The following is a 19,109-nucleotide window of genomic DNA, read 5'->3' on the forward strand; positions in this document are numbered from 1 at the left end:
GATCACCAGAAAAATCAAGAAATGATTAGAAGCTTGGAATTTTCAATGCTCACCCCTATCCTCCAGAGAAGGAAGTGGTCTGGAAATGGAGTTAATGATTGGTTATGCCTATGTGATGAAACCTCCACAAAAATCCTAAAAGTACAGGGTTTGGAGAGCTTCTGGGTTGGTAAGCACATGGAGGTGCTGGGAGAGAGGCACCTAAAGAAGGTACTGAAGCTCCTCACCCCTTCCCTATACCTTTGCCCTATTTATCTCTTCTACCAGGATGTTCACCTGTATCCTTTATCATATCCTTTTATAATAAACAGATAAATAGTAAGGGAACTCCTTTCCTAAGTTCTGTAAGTTGCTCTAACAAATTAATCAAGCACATGGAGGGAGTGGTAGAAACACTTGCTCTATGGATGATTGGTCAGCAGCACAGATGGGCACTTCTAACTAGCATCTGAAAGGGTGAGGAAGAGGGGTTGTCTTGTGGGACTGAGCCCTTAAATTATAGGATCTGACACTATTTCCACGGAGACAGTGTCAGAACTGAGTTGAATTGTGGGACATCCAGCTGGTGTCATGGACTTGTTTGGTGCAGGAACACCCTCATCCCCACATCTGGTGTCAAAAGTGTTGTGAGAGTAAATAGGAGACACACAGGAGGAGGACTGAGTCTTTCTTACCCACAGGGCCTGGTGAAAGTCACAGCCTAGCTCAGCCTCCAGATAGCATGAGGAAGAAATAAATCTCAGGGACTTGTAATAAGTCCCTGAGATTTACTTACTAAGAAAATTCTTTTTTTTTACTTTCAAAGACAGTATAAATAAAGTACAAATAAAGTACAAATAAAGTACAAATAAAGATAAGGCCACCTGTGACTCTTAAGTCACCAAATTCTAAGTCTTTCCCATAAAAGATACTGCTTTCTTCTTATTCCCATACCATCTTTCTTCCTCCTTTGCTTTCAATGGCAAGGTGTACCATGGTTGTCATGTCCTTGGACCTGAGAAGAAGTAAAAAAGGAGCTCATCTCTCCCTCAGTAAGAAACATGTTAGGACTTCCCTGGTGGCTCTGCTGCTGCTGCTGCTAAGTCACTTCAGTTGTGTCAAGCTTTGTGCAACCCCATAGATGGCAGCCCACCAGCCTCCCCCATCCCTGGGATTCTCCATGTAAGAACACTGGAGTGGTTTGCCATTTCTTTCTCCAATGTATGAAGGTGAAAAGTGAAAGTGAAGTCGCTCAGTTGTGTCTGACTCTTCCCGACCCCATGGACTGTAGCCTACCAGGCTCCTCTGCCCATGGGATTTTCCAGGCAAGAGTACTGGAGTGGGGTGCCATTTCCTTCTCCCCCTGGTGGCTCAGGAGTAAAGAATCTGCCTGCCAAGGCAGGAGATGCAGGTTCAATTCCTGATCTGGGAAGATCCCACACACCAAGGAGCAGCTAAACCCATGTGCCACAATTATTGAGCTTGTGCTGTAGAGCCTGAGAGCTGCAAATACTGAAGCCAACGTGCCCTAGAGGCCATGCTCTGCAAGAGAAGCCCCACACTGAGAAGCCCGAGCACCACAATTACAGAGTAGTCCCAGCTCACTGCAACTCGAGAAAAGCCTGTGCAGCAACAAAGACCCAAAACAGCCAAACATAAATAAATAAAATTATTTTTTTAAAAAGAAGAAGTACTTCAGCCTTGGTAGAGAGAGAGTATGGCATGATTTAGAAATCACCAACCAGCACTGAATTCTCCTCATTCCAAACTAAAATAGAATTATTTCACCCAAAACCCAGCCAGTGATGTTCATAAACCACACATATAGGGGTTGATCATTTGTACACAGTATACTCAGTTATTCAAAGAAAATGTGGCTTTCTCAGTTTCCTACAAATGATTCAACCTTCCTTATGAGCCCGGTCTGCTGAGTCACAAGGACTTTATGTTTAAGTATCTCTACATCCCCTCCCTGTCTTCTCCCAGATTACCTGGAAGTAACAAGGGTTTGCTTGTTGTCACTGGGGAGGTAGGCACGTGGAGATTCTGATCCCAAGCGGCTCCTTGGCTCTTCATTGCCTTTGGAGAGTGATTTCCCCTTGTACCTTTACTCCTCGCTCTACTAGCAACCTTCTGCAGACACCTGGGGCTAGAATACCCCAGGCCTGCTGTTTCTCAGTTCATCAGGGCCTGGGGTCTTCTTAATTAGTCTCTTCTCAGCTTTTTGAGGTTGTATATTTCTTTGAAGAACAGCTGGGATTTCCATTTGATTCCAGCTCAGGTGGTCTGCCTTTTAGTTCTGCTTTGGTCACCCTCTGCTGAGCTAGCCAGCAGCACCACTGACTACTTTCTGTGTCTTTCACTGGCCCTGGAGGGGGGCAGGCACACTTCTGGATGATCTCCATGCCAGATGGGAGCTGGGGACAGCTGGGCTTAGCCATGTGGCAGCCCAGATTGGTAGAGGGGGAACTCTGCTTCATTCCAGCTGCTGTCCTTGTGCAGAAGAGAAGGATGTGAGCTAGACTTCCTGCTCTTGGCCTTGGGTGCAGGTCATGGAAGAAAGTGGGCCATTGACCAAGGATCAGAAGTGAGGGCTCATTGGACTCCTCAAACTGAAGCAGGATTCTCTTCTGTTTCTCCAAGAACCATGCTCAGGCCATATCTGGGAACATATTTCCCATCTGTTTTTCATTCCTCCAGCACAGAATGTGGGAGGCCAGCATCACACAACATTCCCTTCTCACTCCCCAGATGCCTCTGAACTCCCTTGAATTTTTTGTTCCCATCCATGCTGAATTACTTGAATGGCTCCCAGCACACACCATACTATTTCATACTTCTGAGCCTTTACCCATGCTGCTTTCTCTTCACAGATTGCCCCTTCTAACACCCACTTCTACTCAGACCCCAGGACACTGCACAGGACTCTTCCCTCAAGCTCCTCGCTTGCCTCATGGCAATTTGCATGATGAGCTTCTTCAGAGAGATCTGCTGTGTGTGTTTTCATCACAAGACTCTGGGGTGCTGAAGGGAAGATTTCTTTTTAATAATTGAGGCTTCTTTTTAAATATTTATTTTATTTATTTTGACTGTACCTGGTATTAGTTGTGGCAGGCTAGATCCAGTTGCTTGACCAGGGATCAAACTCAAACTCAAACTCCCTGCATTGGGAATGAAGAGTCTTAGCCACTCAACCACCAGGGAAGGCCCTCATCTGAAACATTTTTATTTTCCCGAGGCACATAAAAAATGCTCAGTAGATGTTGGTTTAAAAATTTAAACCTCTGGTTTAAAAAATTAAACCTCTCTCTCTACAGAGAGACATGGTATCTTTCTGTATTTCTTACAACTGCATGTGAATCTACAATTATTGCAAAATAAAAAGATTTAGTTAAAAAAATATTCAACTTTAATGTAGAGCATCAGTTATTCTCAAAAGCTCCCTAGTTACCCCCTGGGAGAAAATCAGAGTCTGAAGGAAGTCCAAGGGCTTTATGAGGTTGCTATTTCCAAGTGTGTGTGGGGGGGACTCTATGAACTGCTAGTAGTCAAGTGCCCTGTATCCCACGTGCCCTCAGAACTATCAAGTCCTGAAGGGCTTTGAGTTGAGGGACTAGCATCTACTAGAACACACAAATTATAATACCTATTATAAAAGGGATCTTTGCAGGCAGATTAATTAGGAAAAGTGGTTTCTTCCAGGCTTTGTAGGCAGATAGTGTCTGTGTGAGGAAGAAAAGTACGGGGTCTTCTCTTCCGGGTGCCTGCACCTACACAAACAGACGGAAAGAGGCATAAAGGCCAGTTTCAGCACCACCCTGCCCCTCAGCCTTGCACATGTGTTTAAGGCCTCACGTGCATACAGCCCTGGCCTGAGTATTCACCGTCTCACTTCAAAGACCTGACAGCTCTGGTTCCATCCACTTGGGGTGTTTGCTTATGTTGAAACATTACTTGTGTGTGTAGCAAAAACTTATTGTTAATTTTTAAAAATGAGTCAAGGTAAGTAAAGAGTTACTGTGCAGTTCATTCATTATGAAAGTTAGTTCATTTTCCACAAAAATCTTCTGCTTGGAGTTTGTTCCTAGTGAAAGTCATCTATGTGGGGATTCTTTTTTCCCTGCAGGGTGAAAATGAGGATACCCCTTTATATGTGGCCCTCCAGGACTTTGTTAATCAGGCAGGAGATGAGTTTTCAGTAAGATTAAAATCTGCTGCCTGAAGTGGGGGGTGCAATCATGGCCTGTCAAAACCCCTTCTTATATGTCTATACGTGTTTGTTGTTCAGTCATTGAGTCATGTCTGACTCTTTACGACCTCACGGACTGCAGAACGTCAGGCTTCCATGCCCTTAATTATCTCCTGGAGGTTGCTCAAACTCATGTCCGTCGTGTTGGTGATGCCATCTAACCATCTCATCTTCTGCTGACCCCTTCTCCTCCTGCCCTCAATCTTTCCAAGCATCAGGGTTTTTTCTAATGAGTCAGCTCTTTGCATCAAGTGGCCAAAGTATTGGAACTTCAGCTTCAACATCAGTCCTTCCAATGAATATTCAGGATTCATTTCCTTTAGGATGGACTTGCTGTCCAAGGGGCTCTCAAGAGTCTTCTCTAGCACTGCAGTGTACTGGTGTCTATTTTGTCTTTGACTTCTTTTTCATGAGGCTGTGAGCTCCTTGTGTGTTCTTCACACCTGCGTGCTGTCACACCAAGGTGGCACAGACACTCACTTGACTTGCGACATGCAGCAGAAAGTAAAGCATGGTTTCCTGGGGAAGCCTCCACACAGAGAGTCTAGAGAATATGTCAGTACCTGGGCTTCCACAGTGGCTCAGGGGTAAAGAATGTGCCTGCAATGCAGGAGATGTGGGTTAAGTGAAAAAGTCCTTGTACAGCTTTTACCGTAATGCCTGGTTAATAGCCATGAGTAGTGGTGTAGTAGCAGAGCTTCCTAGGTGGCGCTAGTGGTAAAGAATTCACCTGCCAGTGCAGGAGACAGAGACTTGGGGGTTCGATCCCTGGGTTGGGAAGATCCCCTGGAGGAGGGCATGGCAACCCACTCCACTATTCTTGCCTTTAGAAACCCATGGACAGAGGAGCCTGGCAAGCTATAGTCCACGGGGTTGCAAAGAGTCAGACACAACTGAAGTGAGTGAATATGCACACACACACATGAGGATGTACCCTGGGCCTACACCATTTAACAGAGAGAATATGTGCTGACCAACCAAAGTTGAGTGCACCCTGGAGACCGTTCTGGGGAAGGGTCCCACTCTGTACTGATCCGGTGTAGCAGGTAATATGGGGGCATTCCTGGTTAAAGAAGCAGTCTGGTTGGAAGACAGTGCTTCTAGAGCTCAGCCACTGCACAAGGCTGTTCTTCCCTCCAGTGGACACAGACCCTCTCAGCCAGCCTTTTGCCAAACTACTGAGAGGGTGGCTGGGGTTTGTCTCTCCTCTGGCACCAAGTAGGTGATTGGGCACTCTGTAAGTGTTGAATGGATAGAACTATTATTGTTAGGAGAAGAAGGGGATGACAGAGGATGAGACGGTTGGATGGCATCACCGACGCAATGGACATGAGTTTGAGTAGGCTCCGGGAGTTGGTGATGGACAGGGAAGCCTGGCGTGCTGCAGTCCATGGGGTTGCAGAGTCAGACACGACTGAGCGACTGATCTGAACTGATTATCGTTAAGAGGAAGCCCATACTGATTTCATTTAAATTTGCTCTCCTCCCACACGGTTAGCTATGGTAAGGCCCCTTAGGGGTAAATGAGCTGGGTAGGGTGGGGGGATTTACTGTGCCTGTCCACTTCACAGGGAAAGGAGTGGGCCAGTTAGCTATGATGGGTTATTTTTGTACCTAGATCCCTATAATGGAAAGCAAGTGAACTTCTTTCTCCTGCCGGGTAGAAGATGTAGCCTCTGGAGAGGCATGGGTGCAGAGGGACCAGGTGGTGTGCTTTCTGCTCTGCATCACAGCTTGGGCAGAGCAGTCCCTGCTGTGTCCAGGAGAACCTTGTGACCATTCTGGACCAGGTCTGGTTAGGTATGGCAGTCATGTTGTCTCGACCAAAACATGAGGGCACGTGGCAGCCATATGGAAACTGTTTGGTGCTCTTTTGGAGATAGGTGAAGGGGGAGAAACAACCCAAGATCCATCAGGAAGATGGGTTTCTATAAGCTCTGAAACCCCAGCAACCTAGAAGTTCCAGATCTGCTATTCTGGGCTCAACATGGAGCAGGATGAGGCTCTGAAGGGGGAAAGTGGGTGAGAAGAGTCTACATCACTGAATGGCAGGCTCCCACAGTTGCAGTGATCAGGAGGGCTCACATTTTCTGGGGTCAGGGAAGGCAGGGCTCAGTGTGAGGTATCCTGGCCACAGCCAGCTGGCAAACATGGGGTAGAAGGAGCTGCATTTTCTTCCATGAGCAGTAGGAGCCACTGCAGCTTTAGAAGGCAGAGGTTGTGCCTCTGAGCATGCGGCAAGCCTATTTTTCTCTCCCTCAAATTTAAGAGACTCCCAGGGTGGGATGATTCTGTGACGTCCCGGTAATGGCTGGGTCCATGAACTTGCCATTGCCTTCTCTGCTGAGGGACAATATGGCCCAACCTACGACTTCTATGGTTACTACTACTAACATCAGTCGTGGTGGTGCTCAGTCGTGTCTGACTCTCTGCAGCCCCATGGACTGTAGCCCGCCAGGTTCCTCTGTCCATGGAATTTTCCAGGGAAGCATACTGGAATGGGTTACCATTTCCTACTCCAGGGGATCTTCCCAACCCAGGGATCAAACCCAAGTCTCTTGTGTCTCCTGCACTGGCAGGTGGATTCTTTACCATTAGTGCCACCTGGGAAGCCCTACTATTACACCACTATTCATGGCTATTAACCAGGCGTTATGGAAAAAGCTATACAAGGACTTTTTCACTTAACTCTCAAAATAACTCTATGAGGTAAGTACCACTGCTTTAAGAATCTGAAGCTTAGTGAGGCCATGTCAATTGTTGAAGATAAAACAGCTTAGGGTGGTATAGCCTGGATCTGAGCTCAGCCCACAAGCTTCACTATTAATTACTCTGTTTTGCATGTGCCTCAAATGTCTCAACAGTCAGAAATCTTTGCAGCCAAGATATCTTCCTTCAGAAAGTGCCATGTGGCAGGAGTTGTATTACCCTCTTCACCTCTGTGGTCCCAATGCCTAGGCCGGTGCTTGGCCCATAGTCGATACTAGATATATATTTGGGGAATGAATACAGGGGTGTGGATGTAGCAGAAAACCAGCAGTCTGTCCTGAGCCTCTTTTGTGAAGTGAGGTAGGAATCATATTCCTATATCAGGTCAGGGAAAGGAAGCCGAGGACTATCAGGCTATTCGTGATATTTTGTGTTTCAAATTCAAAACAAGCATTGTTTTATGATCAGAATGAATTATCCTGACATTCTATCACATCTTATCAGACTCTTCTTTATTCAAAACATTGTTGGTACTATTACTTAATAAACTGGAGCAAGCAATAAATTCCACTGGTCTACAGAGACTAAGGTTGGGTTCCCAGTACCAAAATGATTTTGATTATTGAGTTGGCATATACCCCTAAACATTCCTAAATCAGTGGTTGGCAGCGGCAAGATTCTGAGAGAAAAAGAAAAAAACAGTGCACACGTGTGCGCACACACACACACAGACACACATACCCATCCAGCAGCTTCAATGCATCTTGCACGTTAATGGATTCCTTATGGATTACATGGCTGTGATTGTGAAAGAGGACAAAGGACTAGAAGTAACCTTATTTCTCTAAACAACAAAAAAATTCTTTTCGATATTCCTTTGAAAAGTCATTTTTTTTTCTGAAAAGAATAGGAAAAAAAAACCTAATATAATGAACTCTTAAAAATGTGTGTCAGCAACACAATAGGAAACCAGAATAAATGGCAAGGCAACCACATGAAGCCGATCACAGAGTGAGTTCATTTGTGCTCTACCAGAGGATTGAGATGGAGAAAACAACCCGGCAGAGGAAGAATGCCACTTATAGTAAGACGGCCTGGCATGGGGGCAGGGGTGCAGTAGGGGAGGAACATTCTAGAATTCAAAGCAACAGACTATTCCTATCATATTCCTAAAATCTGTACAATGAAACCTGTTTATATTATCCTCAAATTAATTGTTCACTGTTCAGATTTCAGAGTCCTGGCCAGTGACCCACCAACGATTTCCTTATTCATAACATTTTCTTTTCTCGGTCCCCTGAAAAAAATAACGAATGAGTTTCTCCGTTTGTAAAGCTGCTCTGAAATGTTTCCTTACGTCATGGGGGCTAGAAGGTCATCTTGGGACACTGGATGCAACGGGGGGCCCTTGGGCCGGGAACCAGGAGATTTTGTGACTGTGAGGCAACTTCTGATCCCATTAGCTGATGGTTGACTGACATTTTGGAACAAGATTTTGCAAGAGGCTGGGGAAAGAAGGAAAAGAAGGAGCATGGGAAGGAGGCACTTAAAGGATTGAAAAAGCAGGAATGAGCTGAGTGCTCCCAGATTCAAGGAGAATTTTATTATTGGACACAGACCTGTGGTGAGCTTTCAGCTGGGATCCCAGAGGCCCAGCTTGAGGGGCATCATACAGGTTTTCTTAGCATTTTGCTGACCTTACCAAGCAAACTGTGTCCATGAGAAAAGACAAGTTAACTTCTCATTTAAAAATTGAGCAGCAATGTATACAGACATAATGGGGCAGCCCTTCCTGGAGGGTTAAAAAGTGGTATTTTAGAAAAAATAAAAGGAATTACAGCTTCACATGCATGGAACTTGTTTATCAGAGATGTGACATAAGCTAAAAATAACTAGTATCATGAAAGATTAATCTAGATTCCTTGGTACTAGTTTTCTAATAATTAATTACTGGAAGTGAAGGACTTCAGGGGATATTCTTAAATTTTCATCAGTAATTCCTACCAGAGGCAGAATATTGGTTGGGTTGAATAGAGTCTGACTGAATGTTTAATTTCTCATTGAAAACAGTAATTACATTTTGAAAGATCTCAGGAAGCTCCTCTATCCAAAATGTGTTGGAGGATTAAAAAAAATAAGAAAAGATTTTACAGTCAGTGTACTTTGAAGCCCACTTGCACTCCGTTCTGGTCATTCTTGGCTGTGGGACCTTGGTTAAATTATTTAAGCTCTCTGAACTTCCACTCAATGGTATAAAGACTAAAAACACGTGCCTAGCAAGGTTTATGTGATGAGCAGGTGTGATCATATGTGTAAAAACTTATTGTAGGGCCTGGCACATAGTAGGTTACCAGTAAATATTAGTACCATTTATTTTCTATATCTTCATTTTCACTCCTGCCCCACCACCTCCTGCTCTCCGGTTCTTGAAATCTTTTCACCAGTGACAGAGCCTTTTCTTGCACATTTAAAAATAGGGAATTCCCTGGTGGTCCAGTGGTTAAGACTCTGCTTTCACTGACATGGCCTGGGTTTGATCCCTGGCCAGGGAACTAAGATCGCACAAGCTGCATGGCATAGCCAAAAATTTTTTAAAATAAAATATAAAATAATGTAATCAGTACAACATAACATAAATATATAGCATAACATCACTAAGTACTGTATCATATATTTCATCTTGTTTAATCCTCAAAACAATCCTATGACATAAGTACCATTATTGACCCCATTTTACAGGGAAAGAAACCAAATCTAAATAGGGTTAAACACTATTTCAAAGATCTATTGCTATATAATAAAGACCCCAAAACTTGGTGGCTTGAAGTAATAACTATTTATTATATCTCATGATTCTGAGTTGACTGTGCTCAGCTGGGCAGTTCTGCTCCATGTGATGTTGTATGCCCATGATGATGCACATTTATCTGAAGACTCCATTTTCCTAGAACATCCAAGATAGCTTGCTGACATGGCTGGCAACTGGTGCTGAATGTCAACCAGGAGCACAACCAGGACTGCCCATCAGAGCACATCCATGTACTTCCATTGCCTTTCTTGGGATGGCTGCTGGACTCTGAGAGGGAGCAGTGCAAGAGGAAAAAAAAAAATGGAACCTTCCAGTTTACTTAAGGCCTGGCCTCAGAAGTCTCATAATATTATTTCTGCTGTGATCCAATGGTCAAAGCAGTTACATGCCCAGCAAGGTTTAAGAGAAGAGGAAACACATTTCACCTCTCAATGGTGGGCTTCCCTTGTGGCTCAGTTGGTAAAGAATCTGCCTGCAATGTGGGAGACTTGGGTTCGGTCCCTGGATTAGGAAGATCCCCTGGATAAGGGAAAGGCTACCCACTCTAGTATTCTGGCCTGGAGAATTCCATGGACTGTATAATCCATAGGGTCACAAAGAGTGGGACATGATGGAGCAAATTTCACTTCACTTTGGAGGAGTGGCAGGGAGGGAGGAAGTTGATCACAGCCATGGTTGGAGACTATTTGCCATAAATACTGTGCACTGTGCCCAAAGTCACAGAGCTCGTGGGTGTCAGAGTTAATATTCCATATGCTCAGCCACTATGTCACACACATACATGTGACAATATACAATTAAATGCCAAAGTCTGTGCAAAACATGGTAAGCATAATATCGTTTCAGAGGAGAGACCATTACAAAGTCAAGACCTCTAAAAAACCCTAAACTGAAAAAAGTACCTATTTTGTGCCCCTTCTCCCCATGTGATATAGAATGAACATTATTTCTTGAAATGTCACAAAGTTTACACATGCTAAAATAAATTCTGTCTAGATTTTTACATTCCAAAATTCTGGACACATTAATTGAATCTGAGGTTTCTGTGTGTGTGTGTGTGTGTGTGTGTGTGTGTGTTCATGCATGGTGAGGCAGGGGCGGGGGGTTAGAATCCTGACTTATAAACACTCTGAACACTACTCAGCCTGATAAATAGACTCCCCATCTTCAGAGGTATCCCAAAGTAGCATTGAGAACCAGATTGCAAAGAAGGAAGATCTACATGAAACCCAGGTGCAGCTGTGTAAACTCTGTTTGGCCTTGGCCTTGCTGAAGGTAGATGCCTAGGGAGCCCTGTTGGGGGCTGGGTAGCAAAGATCCTGCTTGAGATCTTCCCAGTGACTGATCTGGGAACATCCTGGTTTGCACCACTCTTACTAGTTTCATTTGGAAAGGGATTGACAAGCATAAAGCACACCCAGTCATCATAACCCTACTTACAAAATTTTCCAGAGAGTTTATCAACCTAAATCTATCTTATATTACCTATCTACCAGGGCTTCCTGGTAAAGACAAGGACTTGGGGACTTTTTTGAGTCATTCTGAGCAAGCGTCATCTTTAGATTCTTCTCTTGCTAAGGTGGCTTCTATCATTTTCATTTGCAAAACCTTTTCTCTTTCTTCATATTTGAAAGAAACCCAGTATGACTGTTGTAATTTTTTCATGCAAATTGCAAATATTTAGAATCCCTGTCAAAGGAATGAAATAAAAGCAGATGTTTTTCCCTTATGCTGGCCCCAAGTAATACCACATTAGAAAACAGAGAGTATTTTCAAGTCTCCTTAAAAAGTATTTCAAGAAAATAAACATTTGTTGGATGCAAACAAGAACAGAATATGGTATTTTTTAATATGAATGTAGACTTTAGAGCTAAGGAGCCTAAGGCCCAGAGAGACTTGAGTGACTTGTGTAAGGTCACAGAGTGAGTTTACAGCCAATTCAGGATGTGAACTCAGTTCTCTCCAATTCAGCCTGATGTTCTTTCTATGCTCCATGTGGTAGATGGATTGCAAAGATGGCCCTGATATTTCATGCCTTCCCGTGGTGACACCTTTGCAATATGACTTAGCAGGTCCTCTCATCACCTCTGGGATCTGGGTCAGTATCACATGTAGTAGAATGGTGGGATGTGATAGAAGTGATGGTGTACCACTTTGGAGCCTTAATCTCAAGAGTTCTTAAGTGTTTCCACTTGTTCTATTGGAATCTTACTAACACCATAAGGACAAGCCTACACCATCCTGATAGAGAATGAAAAGTCACAGGGAGAAGATCCAAGTTACTCCAGCTAAAGTCAGACTAGCCAACAACCAGTCAACTAGGACATATGACAGAACCTAACTTGAGCATCAGAGCCCACAGCTGATCATGAATGAGCATCGCTGAGACCAGAAAAACTACCCAGCTGACTCATGAGCAATAAAATATACTTATTTTTTAAGCAGATTCCAGCAAATCTTTTTTTTTAAAGGGCTAGATAGTGAATATTATAGGCTCGTGAGGCCTATGCTCTATAGTAACTTTCTTTTGTTTGCTGTTGTTGTTGTTTGACTGACTCGTGTCTGACTCTTTTGTGATCCCATGGACTGTAGCCCACCAGGCTCCTCTGTCCATGGGATTTCCCAGGCAAGAATACTGCAGTGGGTAGCTATTTCCTTCTCCAGGAGACCTTCCCAACCCAGGGATGAAACCCATGTCTCCTGCATTGGCAGGAGGATTCTTTACCACTGAGTCACCAGAAAAGTGGTAGTTTATTGTAGTGTGAAAAACAGACAAACATATAAGGCAGATAACATGTAAATTAACAGGCACAGCTATATCCAAACAAAGCTACATTTACAAAGACAAGTGTCTGGCTCACAGACTGTAGCGTGCAGACCCTTCATTATAAGTCATCGACTTTGGGACGATTTGTTATACAGCAAGAGTCAGCCAATACACTGATTTTGACTTCATATCCCAAACAAAGAAAAGTACCAATGTAACTGCCAAAGAACTTAGTTACAAAGATAAAAGGGAGGAGTAGAAGGGAAACATCTCCATTTTTTTGAAGTTCACAATTTACCTGTAAAGTCTGTCAGCAACCTTTCTCATTTCAGTTTAGGTATTGCTGTCAGAGAGCTGTTATTCCAGCCCTAACAAATAGGGTTTCTTGGGGATAGCCAAACTACTGGGGGACAAAATGGAACCTATTATGGTTGAAAACTCAGTTTTTAAGCTTGATTCTGGATTCCAACCCCAACTGAAACAGAGATGTGGAGAGACCTTTTTTTCTTAAAAGTATTTTACTTACTTATTTATTTTTTCTGGCTGCACTGGGTCTTCGATTTTGCACACGAGCTTTCCCTAGCTGTGGCAAGCAGAGGCTACTCTTCATGGCAGTGTGTGGGATTCTCATTTTAGTGACTTCTCTTATTGTGAAGCGCGGGCTCTAGGCACAAGAGCTCAGTAGTGGCACAGGGGCTTAGTTGCTATGCAGCACGTGGAATCTTCCTGAACGAGGAATCAAACTCATGCAGCCCTGAAGGCAGATTCTTAACCGCTGGACCACCAAGGAAGTTCCTGGAGAGCTTTTAAAGCCATAGTTGGACCCCTCTGCCTAGTTCTCATTCTCATGGTTTCTATAGCATTGGTTCTTCTGACCACATCCTCCTTGAAACCATCTCTTCCCTTGGCTCCCATCATGCTTTGAGCTCATTTCTTTCATCTCTGGCCTATCAGCAGAAACTCCCTACTCAGAGTTGTTTTTCCTTTTTATATTTTGGCCCTGAGCCACTTTTTCTTTCTGTTCTATACCAGTGGGTCTGAGGTAGAAATATGTATCAGAATTCCTCATAGAACCTATTTAAAGCTTGGAAGCATAATAGTCATGATTTGAAAAAGCTCCTCATGTGACTTTGGTGGACACTCTGGTAGCATTTAGTATTTTCCAAAGATAACCCCCACTATTTCCCATTTCACATGCCCTTCCACAATGTGACTGTGTCATTTTACCCACCAAGAAGCAGAATCTATTTCTCAGCCTCTTGGATGTGGTTAGGTTCTGCAAAGTTAATAGAAGTGAGACGGCCAGTCCTGGACATGGTCCTTGACGGACCTGGTAGCTTTACTCCTGCCTCTTGTAAGAAGTATGACCAGAGATCCTGAGACTATGAAACTCAAGTCATATGGAGCAGCCCAAAGGATAAGACCTCACATGTAGAACACTGAGGCACCATGTGTAAATGAAGAACCATCTTGAAAGTGGCTCCTCCAGGCCCAACCATTAAAGTTAATACCATGTGGAACAAAACTATATAGCCTAGTCCTTACCAAAATCTTGGCCCACAAGATCATGAGCAAAATAAATGATTGTGTTAAACCATTAAGTTTGGGGTAGCTGTTACACAAAAATAGGTAAACCAGACCAACCTCTCTCTCCATGCATACATACAACTGTGTGAAGAACTATTGCCCTATATTGTCTACCTGGCTTATATGGTTCCAGCCACTGACGATGGGTTGATAGTTCAGAAATCATCTTACCTCTTTTCTGAGTTCTGGACCTGGTATTTATATAGATTTACATAGAAGTCCTACTGGCAATATACTTCAAATGCAACACATACTGAACTGAACACGTCATCTCCTTTTTAAAAACTCCTGTTCTCTTTTGCAATTAATTGCTCCCACTGTCTACCAAGTCACCTTGGAGTAATTTTTCACTCTTCTCTCTTATCTGGGGCAGCCAGTAAGTCACAAAATCCTCTTTTTTCTCTCCACTGTCATGGTTCTGGTTAGTTCTGTGTCATCTCTCAGCTGCATTATGATGGTGGTCTCCCATGTGGTCTTCTTACTTAGCCTTTCTTTCCTCCACCTTCCACATGATGGCCAGAATGGCCTTCCTAAAATGAGTCACTTCACACTTCTCACTGCGGCAATCAATACCACTCATTGTTGAGGAACAAAGTAACTCCTCCTTTATAACTCCCAGCTAACCTGGTCTATGAGTTCCCTTTCGAGGACTCTCATTTCTGAGTGGGTTCTTTTCTCAGCATAAAATGGCTTTGTTTTCCTTTTTCACACGTAGAAATCCTTTGTATTAATACATGCCAAAACTCAGTTCAATGTTCATCGTCCCCTGGATGCATTTTCTGGTTGCTCTTTTGCACAGGGCTGCCTCTTACTGCTGTGCAGGACATGTACTACACAACTTTAAGGAGAGCTGTTTACAATGACTACAGTGTGAATTGCATCTCCTAAAGTTGTATAAATATATATAAAGTTATATAGTCATAATTAATTTTTCCTTCTCTGCACAACGTCAACATGGTTCTTTATTTTGTTTCCTTAAAAATCACTTCTAAAATACCCACTAGGAGACGGCGGGAGCGGTTTCACCATGGCGGCCGGGACGATCTCCGAGTGAAACCAGGATGCCACTGTGTACGTGGGGGGCCTCTATAAGAAGGTTAGCGAACCACTGTTGTGGGAACTATTTCTCCAGGCAGGGCCAGTAGTGAACACGCACATGCCAAAAGATAGAGTCACTGGTCAGCACCAAGGCTATGGCTTTGTGGAATTCTTGAGTGAGGAAGATGCTGACTATGCCATTAAGATCATGAACATGATCAAACTCTATGGGAAGCCAATACGGGTGAACAAAGCATCAGCTCACAACAAAAACCTGGATGTGGGGCCTAACATTTTTATTGGGAACCTGGACCCAGAGATTGATGAGAAGTTGCTTTATGATACTTTTAGCGCCTTTGGGGCCATCTTACAAACCCCTAAGATTATGCGGGACCCTGACACAGGCAACTCCAAAGGTTATGCCTTTATTAATTTTGCTTCATTTGATGCTTCAGATGCAGCGATTGAGGCCATGAATGGGCAGTACCTCTGTAACCGCCCAATCACTGTGTCCTATGCATTCAAGAAGGACTCCAAGGGTGAGCGCCATGGCTCAGCCGCTGAAAGACTTCTGGCAGCACAGAACCCGCTCTCCCAGCCTGACCGCCCTCATCAGCTGTTTGCAGATGCACCTCCTCCACCATCTGCTCCCAATCCTGTGGTATCATCATTGGGATCTGGGCTTCCTCCACCAGGCATGCCTCCTCCTGGCTCCTTCCCACCTCCAGTACCGCCTCCTGGAGCCCTTCCTCCTGGGATACCCCCAGCCATGCCACCACCATCTATGCCTCCTGGGGCTGGAGGACATGGCCCCCCATCAGTGGGAACCCCAGGGGCTGGACATCCTGGACACGGACACTCACATCCTCACCCATTCCCACCAGGTGGGATGCCCCATCCAGGGATGTCTCAGATGCAGCTGGCCCACCATGGCCCTCATGGCTTAGGGCACCCCCACGCTGGGCCCCCTGGCTCTGGGGGGCAGCCACCACCCCGACCACCACCTGGAATGCCTCATCCTGGACCTCCTCCAATGGGGATGCCCCCCCGAGGGCCTCCGTTTGGCTCTCCTATGGGTCACCCAGGTCCTATGCCTCCACATGGTATGCGTGGACCTCCTCCACTGATGCCTCCTCATGGATACACTGGCCCTCCACGACCTCCACCCTATGGCTACCAGCGGGGGGCCCCTCCCTCCACCCAGACCCACTCCCCGACCTCCAGTGCCCCCTCGAGGCCCACTTCGAGGCCCTCTCCCTCAGTGATTTCTCATTGTTTTTCCTCCTGTCGTAGCCTCCCAATATCTACTCACTTCCTTGGACCAATCAGAGCTGCTGTAGCTCCGAGGGGCTAAGGCGCTAATCCCTCTCAGGCCTTTCTTTTGTAAGTGTAATTTTTTCACAGGAGGCTTTATTTTATTTTATTTTTTCCTACGTTGGCCCTAAGTGTTTTACAGATACCCAGAGAAAATTAAACTGCTTGTTTATCAAAAAAATAAAATAAAATAAAATAAAATAAAATACCCACTATATGCCAGGCACTGAATAAAGACCACAGACACAAAGGTATGTTATCAGGTCTCAGTCTTGAGTGACTTAAAGCTGGGGTAAACAGACATATAATGAAATGTATGTTATTTACAAAAGAATTTCACCTCTATTTTTATCTTTACCTTATTTTTTTCCATTTTGGAGTTGGTTGAGAAAATAAAAGAAAAAAAGGGAATTCCCTGTCAGTCCAGTGGTTAGGTCTCAGTGGTCTCACAGTAGGGGCCCTGGGTTCAATCCCTGGTCAAAGAACTAAGATCCCACAAGCCACGTGGCATGGAACAAAAAAAAAAAAAAAGAGTTGGTTAAGAGTTTCTATTTTATTTTTTAAAGAGTTCTATTTTAGAATATAATTCTTAGGGAGTGAGGTCCTGTCTTATTTATCATGGCCCACAATTAACACTTGGCTTTGCTCCATATAGTCTCAGATAATGGTTACTAGATTGTATCAGATGTACTAATTGTTAACAACAAGAGCAACCATTTATTGGCCTTTACATGGAACCCTGCTAGCAGCATGATGCTGGATGGGAAGTACACATGTAGAGCTATGGCAGACTGCTGTGAGTTCACTCTACCCTAGTTCCTTTTCTTACTGGGCACTCTGCTGGACTGCTTTTCCCAGTCTTCCCTGAAGTTAGGTAGGACCATATGACTGATTCTGGCCAATAAAACATGGGTGGGAAATGATATATATCTAAGTCTGGTCTACAAAACTTTTTGCTTAATTGTCCAGTCTTCCAGTCTCTCTCTTTCCCTCCTGCAGCTTAGTGGAGAAGTCTTTGAAGATCTCAAAGAGGTAACACTTCAAAGACAAAAGAACTTGGGTCTCTGAGATACTATTTAGGGCATCATTGACTAACCAAGAATACTTGCATTACACTATTGCATGTGTCAGCCATAAACTTTTTTTTTCTCTATCAAATGTGGTTTTTATTCAACTGACAAGAACTTTTCTACAACTACACTCGTGGAACATCACATGGCAAAAAGAGGAGTTTTTTCCTCTAGACTTTTTCCCTTTTTTTTTTTTTAACCTTATTAAAAATGAGATTGGTCCTAAAAATAGAGAAAGTTGAAGGCTGTTTTTTATCAGTGTCAGTTTGCTGCTGCTGCTGCTAAATCACTTCAGTCGTGTCTGACTCTGTGTGACCCCATAGACAGCAGCCCACCAGGCTCCCCAGCCCCTGGGATTCTCCAGGCAAGAACACTGGAGTGGGTTGCCATTTCCTTCTCCAATGCATGAAAGTGAAAAGTGAAAGTGAAGTCGCTTAGTCGTGTCCGACTCTTCTCGACCCCATGGACTGCAGCCCACCAGGCTCCTCCATCCATGGGATTTTCCAGGCAAGAGTACCGGAGTGGGGTGCCATTGCCTTCTCCATCATTGTCAGTTTAAACTTGCCTAATTCAAGTGCTAAGTTTAAGGCAAGCTTCCTAGATTGATCATGACTACCTACTTTTCAAGAGTACCCAGTAGATTCCAAAATTGAATCTACTACTCTGTTTAAGTATGAGCTCTCTCATCTCCATGATCAGAAATAATGGCTTGTTTAATCTCTCACTTTTATAGTCCTTGAAATACATATGAGTGGTAACAAAACCAAAGAGCTGGTCAACTTCTCCCAAAATATACTTTAGTAAACCCAGAGAAAACTCTTTGGTGTAGAATGTGAAAAGGTCTAGGGATCCCCATGCCTGGTTAGGACCAGGCTAACCAGTCTATTACCTATAGAGGCTGCCTAGGATGGGGTGGCTGATGCTTAGGTCTGTAAATGCTGGGAAAGAAATAGAGAGAACTAAGTTTTGACTTCCTTAATGCCTTAGAGCCAGATTGGCACTTGTCACCACTCAATGACTTGTACTCATGTGACAGCCTTACCACTTCCTGTTTTGATCCAAAAAAAAAAAAAAGAACTCTAAGAGAGAAATGAGGCAACAAAACTGAAGAAGGCCCAGTATGTCCTTTTTTTCTCTTCCATTTATTCAACATACATTTCACATTATGTTGTTATGTTGCACCTATTATGTTTACAACTCTGTGTGTATGTTTGGAAGGATGGGATTCAAATAAATGTAATAAACAGATCTGCTTCCAGGGAAATGTTTAGATTGATGGGATTAGACATGGCAAGCAGCTGTTTAAAAGATATTATAGAGAAGATAGGGCACTGGGTCTTATGAGACAGAGCCAGGTTCAAATGCAGGCTTCACCAATGACTGTGGTTCAAACTTGAGCACCTACTTAAACACCTAAATTCAGTTTCCTCATCTGTAATTTTTGAGGATTGCTGAAAGAATTAGAGAATTTCCTAGCACAGTGCCTGGCAAACAGTAGGTGTTTAATAAGTGATAGCTCTTCTTACATGGGGAGACAAGGCACACACACACATCTGAGCAGTTGGATGTTCAAGAAATGGCAAACAA

General features: G+C 43.9%; 1 protein-coding gene across 1 annotated transcript; it reads left to right on the plus strand.

Moving 5' to 3' along the window:
• The first annotated feature begins 15,112 nt into the window (after positions 1 to 15,112).
• Positions 15,113 to 16,632, plus strand: LOC782673 (splicing factor 3B subunit 4-like). The gene is given in 2 exon segments (XM_059886974.1): positions 15,113 to 16,321; positions 16,323 to 16,632. Coding segments are annotated over 2 exon segments (1,275 nt in total). The 5' UTR covers positions 15,113 to 15,127; the 3' UTR covers positions 16,404 to 16,632.
• The last annotated feature ends 2,477 nt before the right edge of the window (positions 16,633 to 19,109 follow it).

This window comes from Bos taurus, chromosome 5, assembly GCF_002263795.3.
Source record: "Bos taurus isolate L1 Dominette 01449 registration number 42190680 breed Hereford chromosome 5, ARS-UCD2.0, whole genome shotgun sequence".
In the NCBI taxonomy this organism is placed as follows: Eukaryota; Metazoa; Chordata; class Mammalia; order Artiodactyla; family Bovidae; genus Bos; species Bos taurus.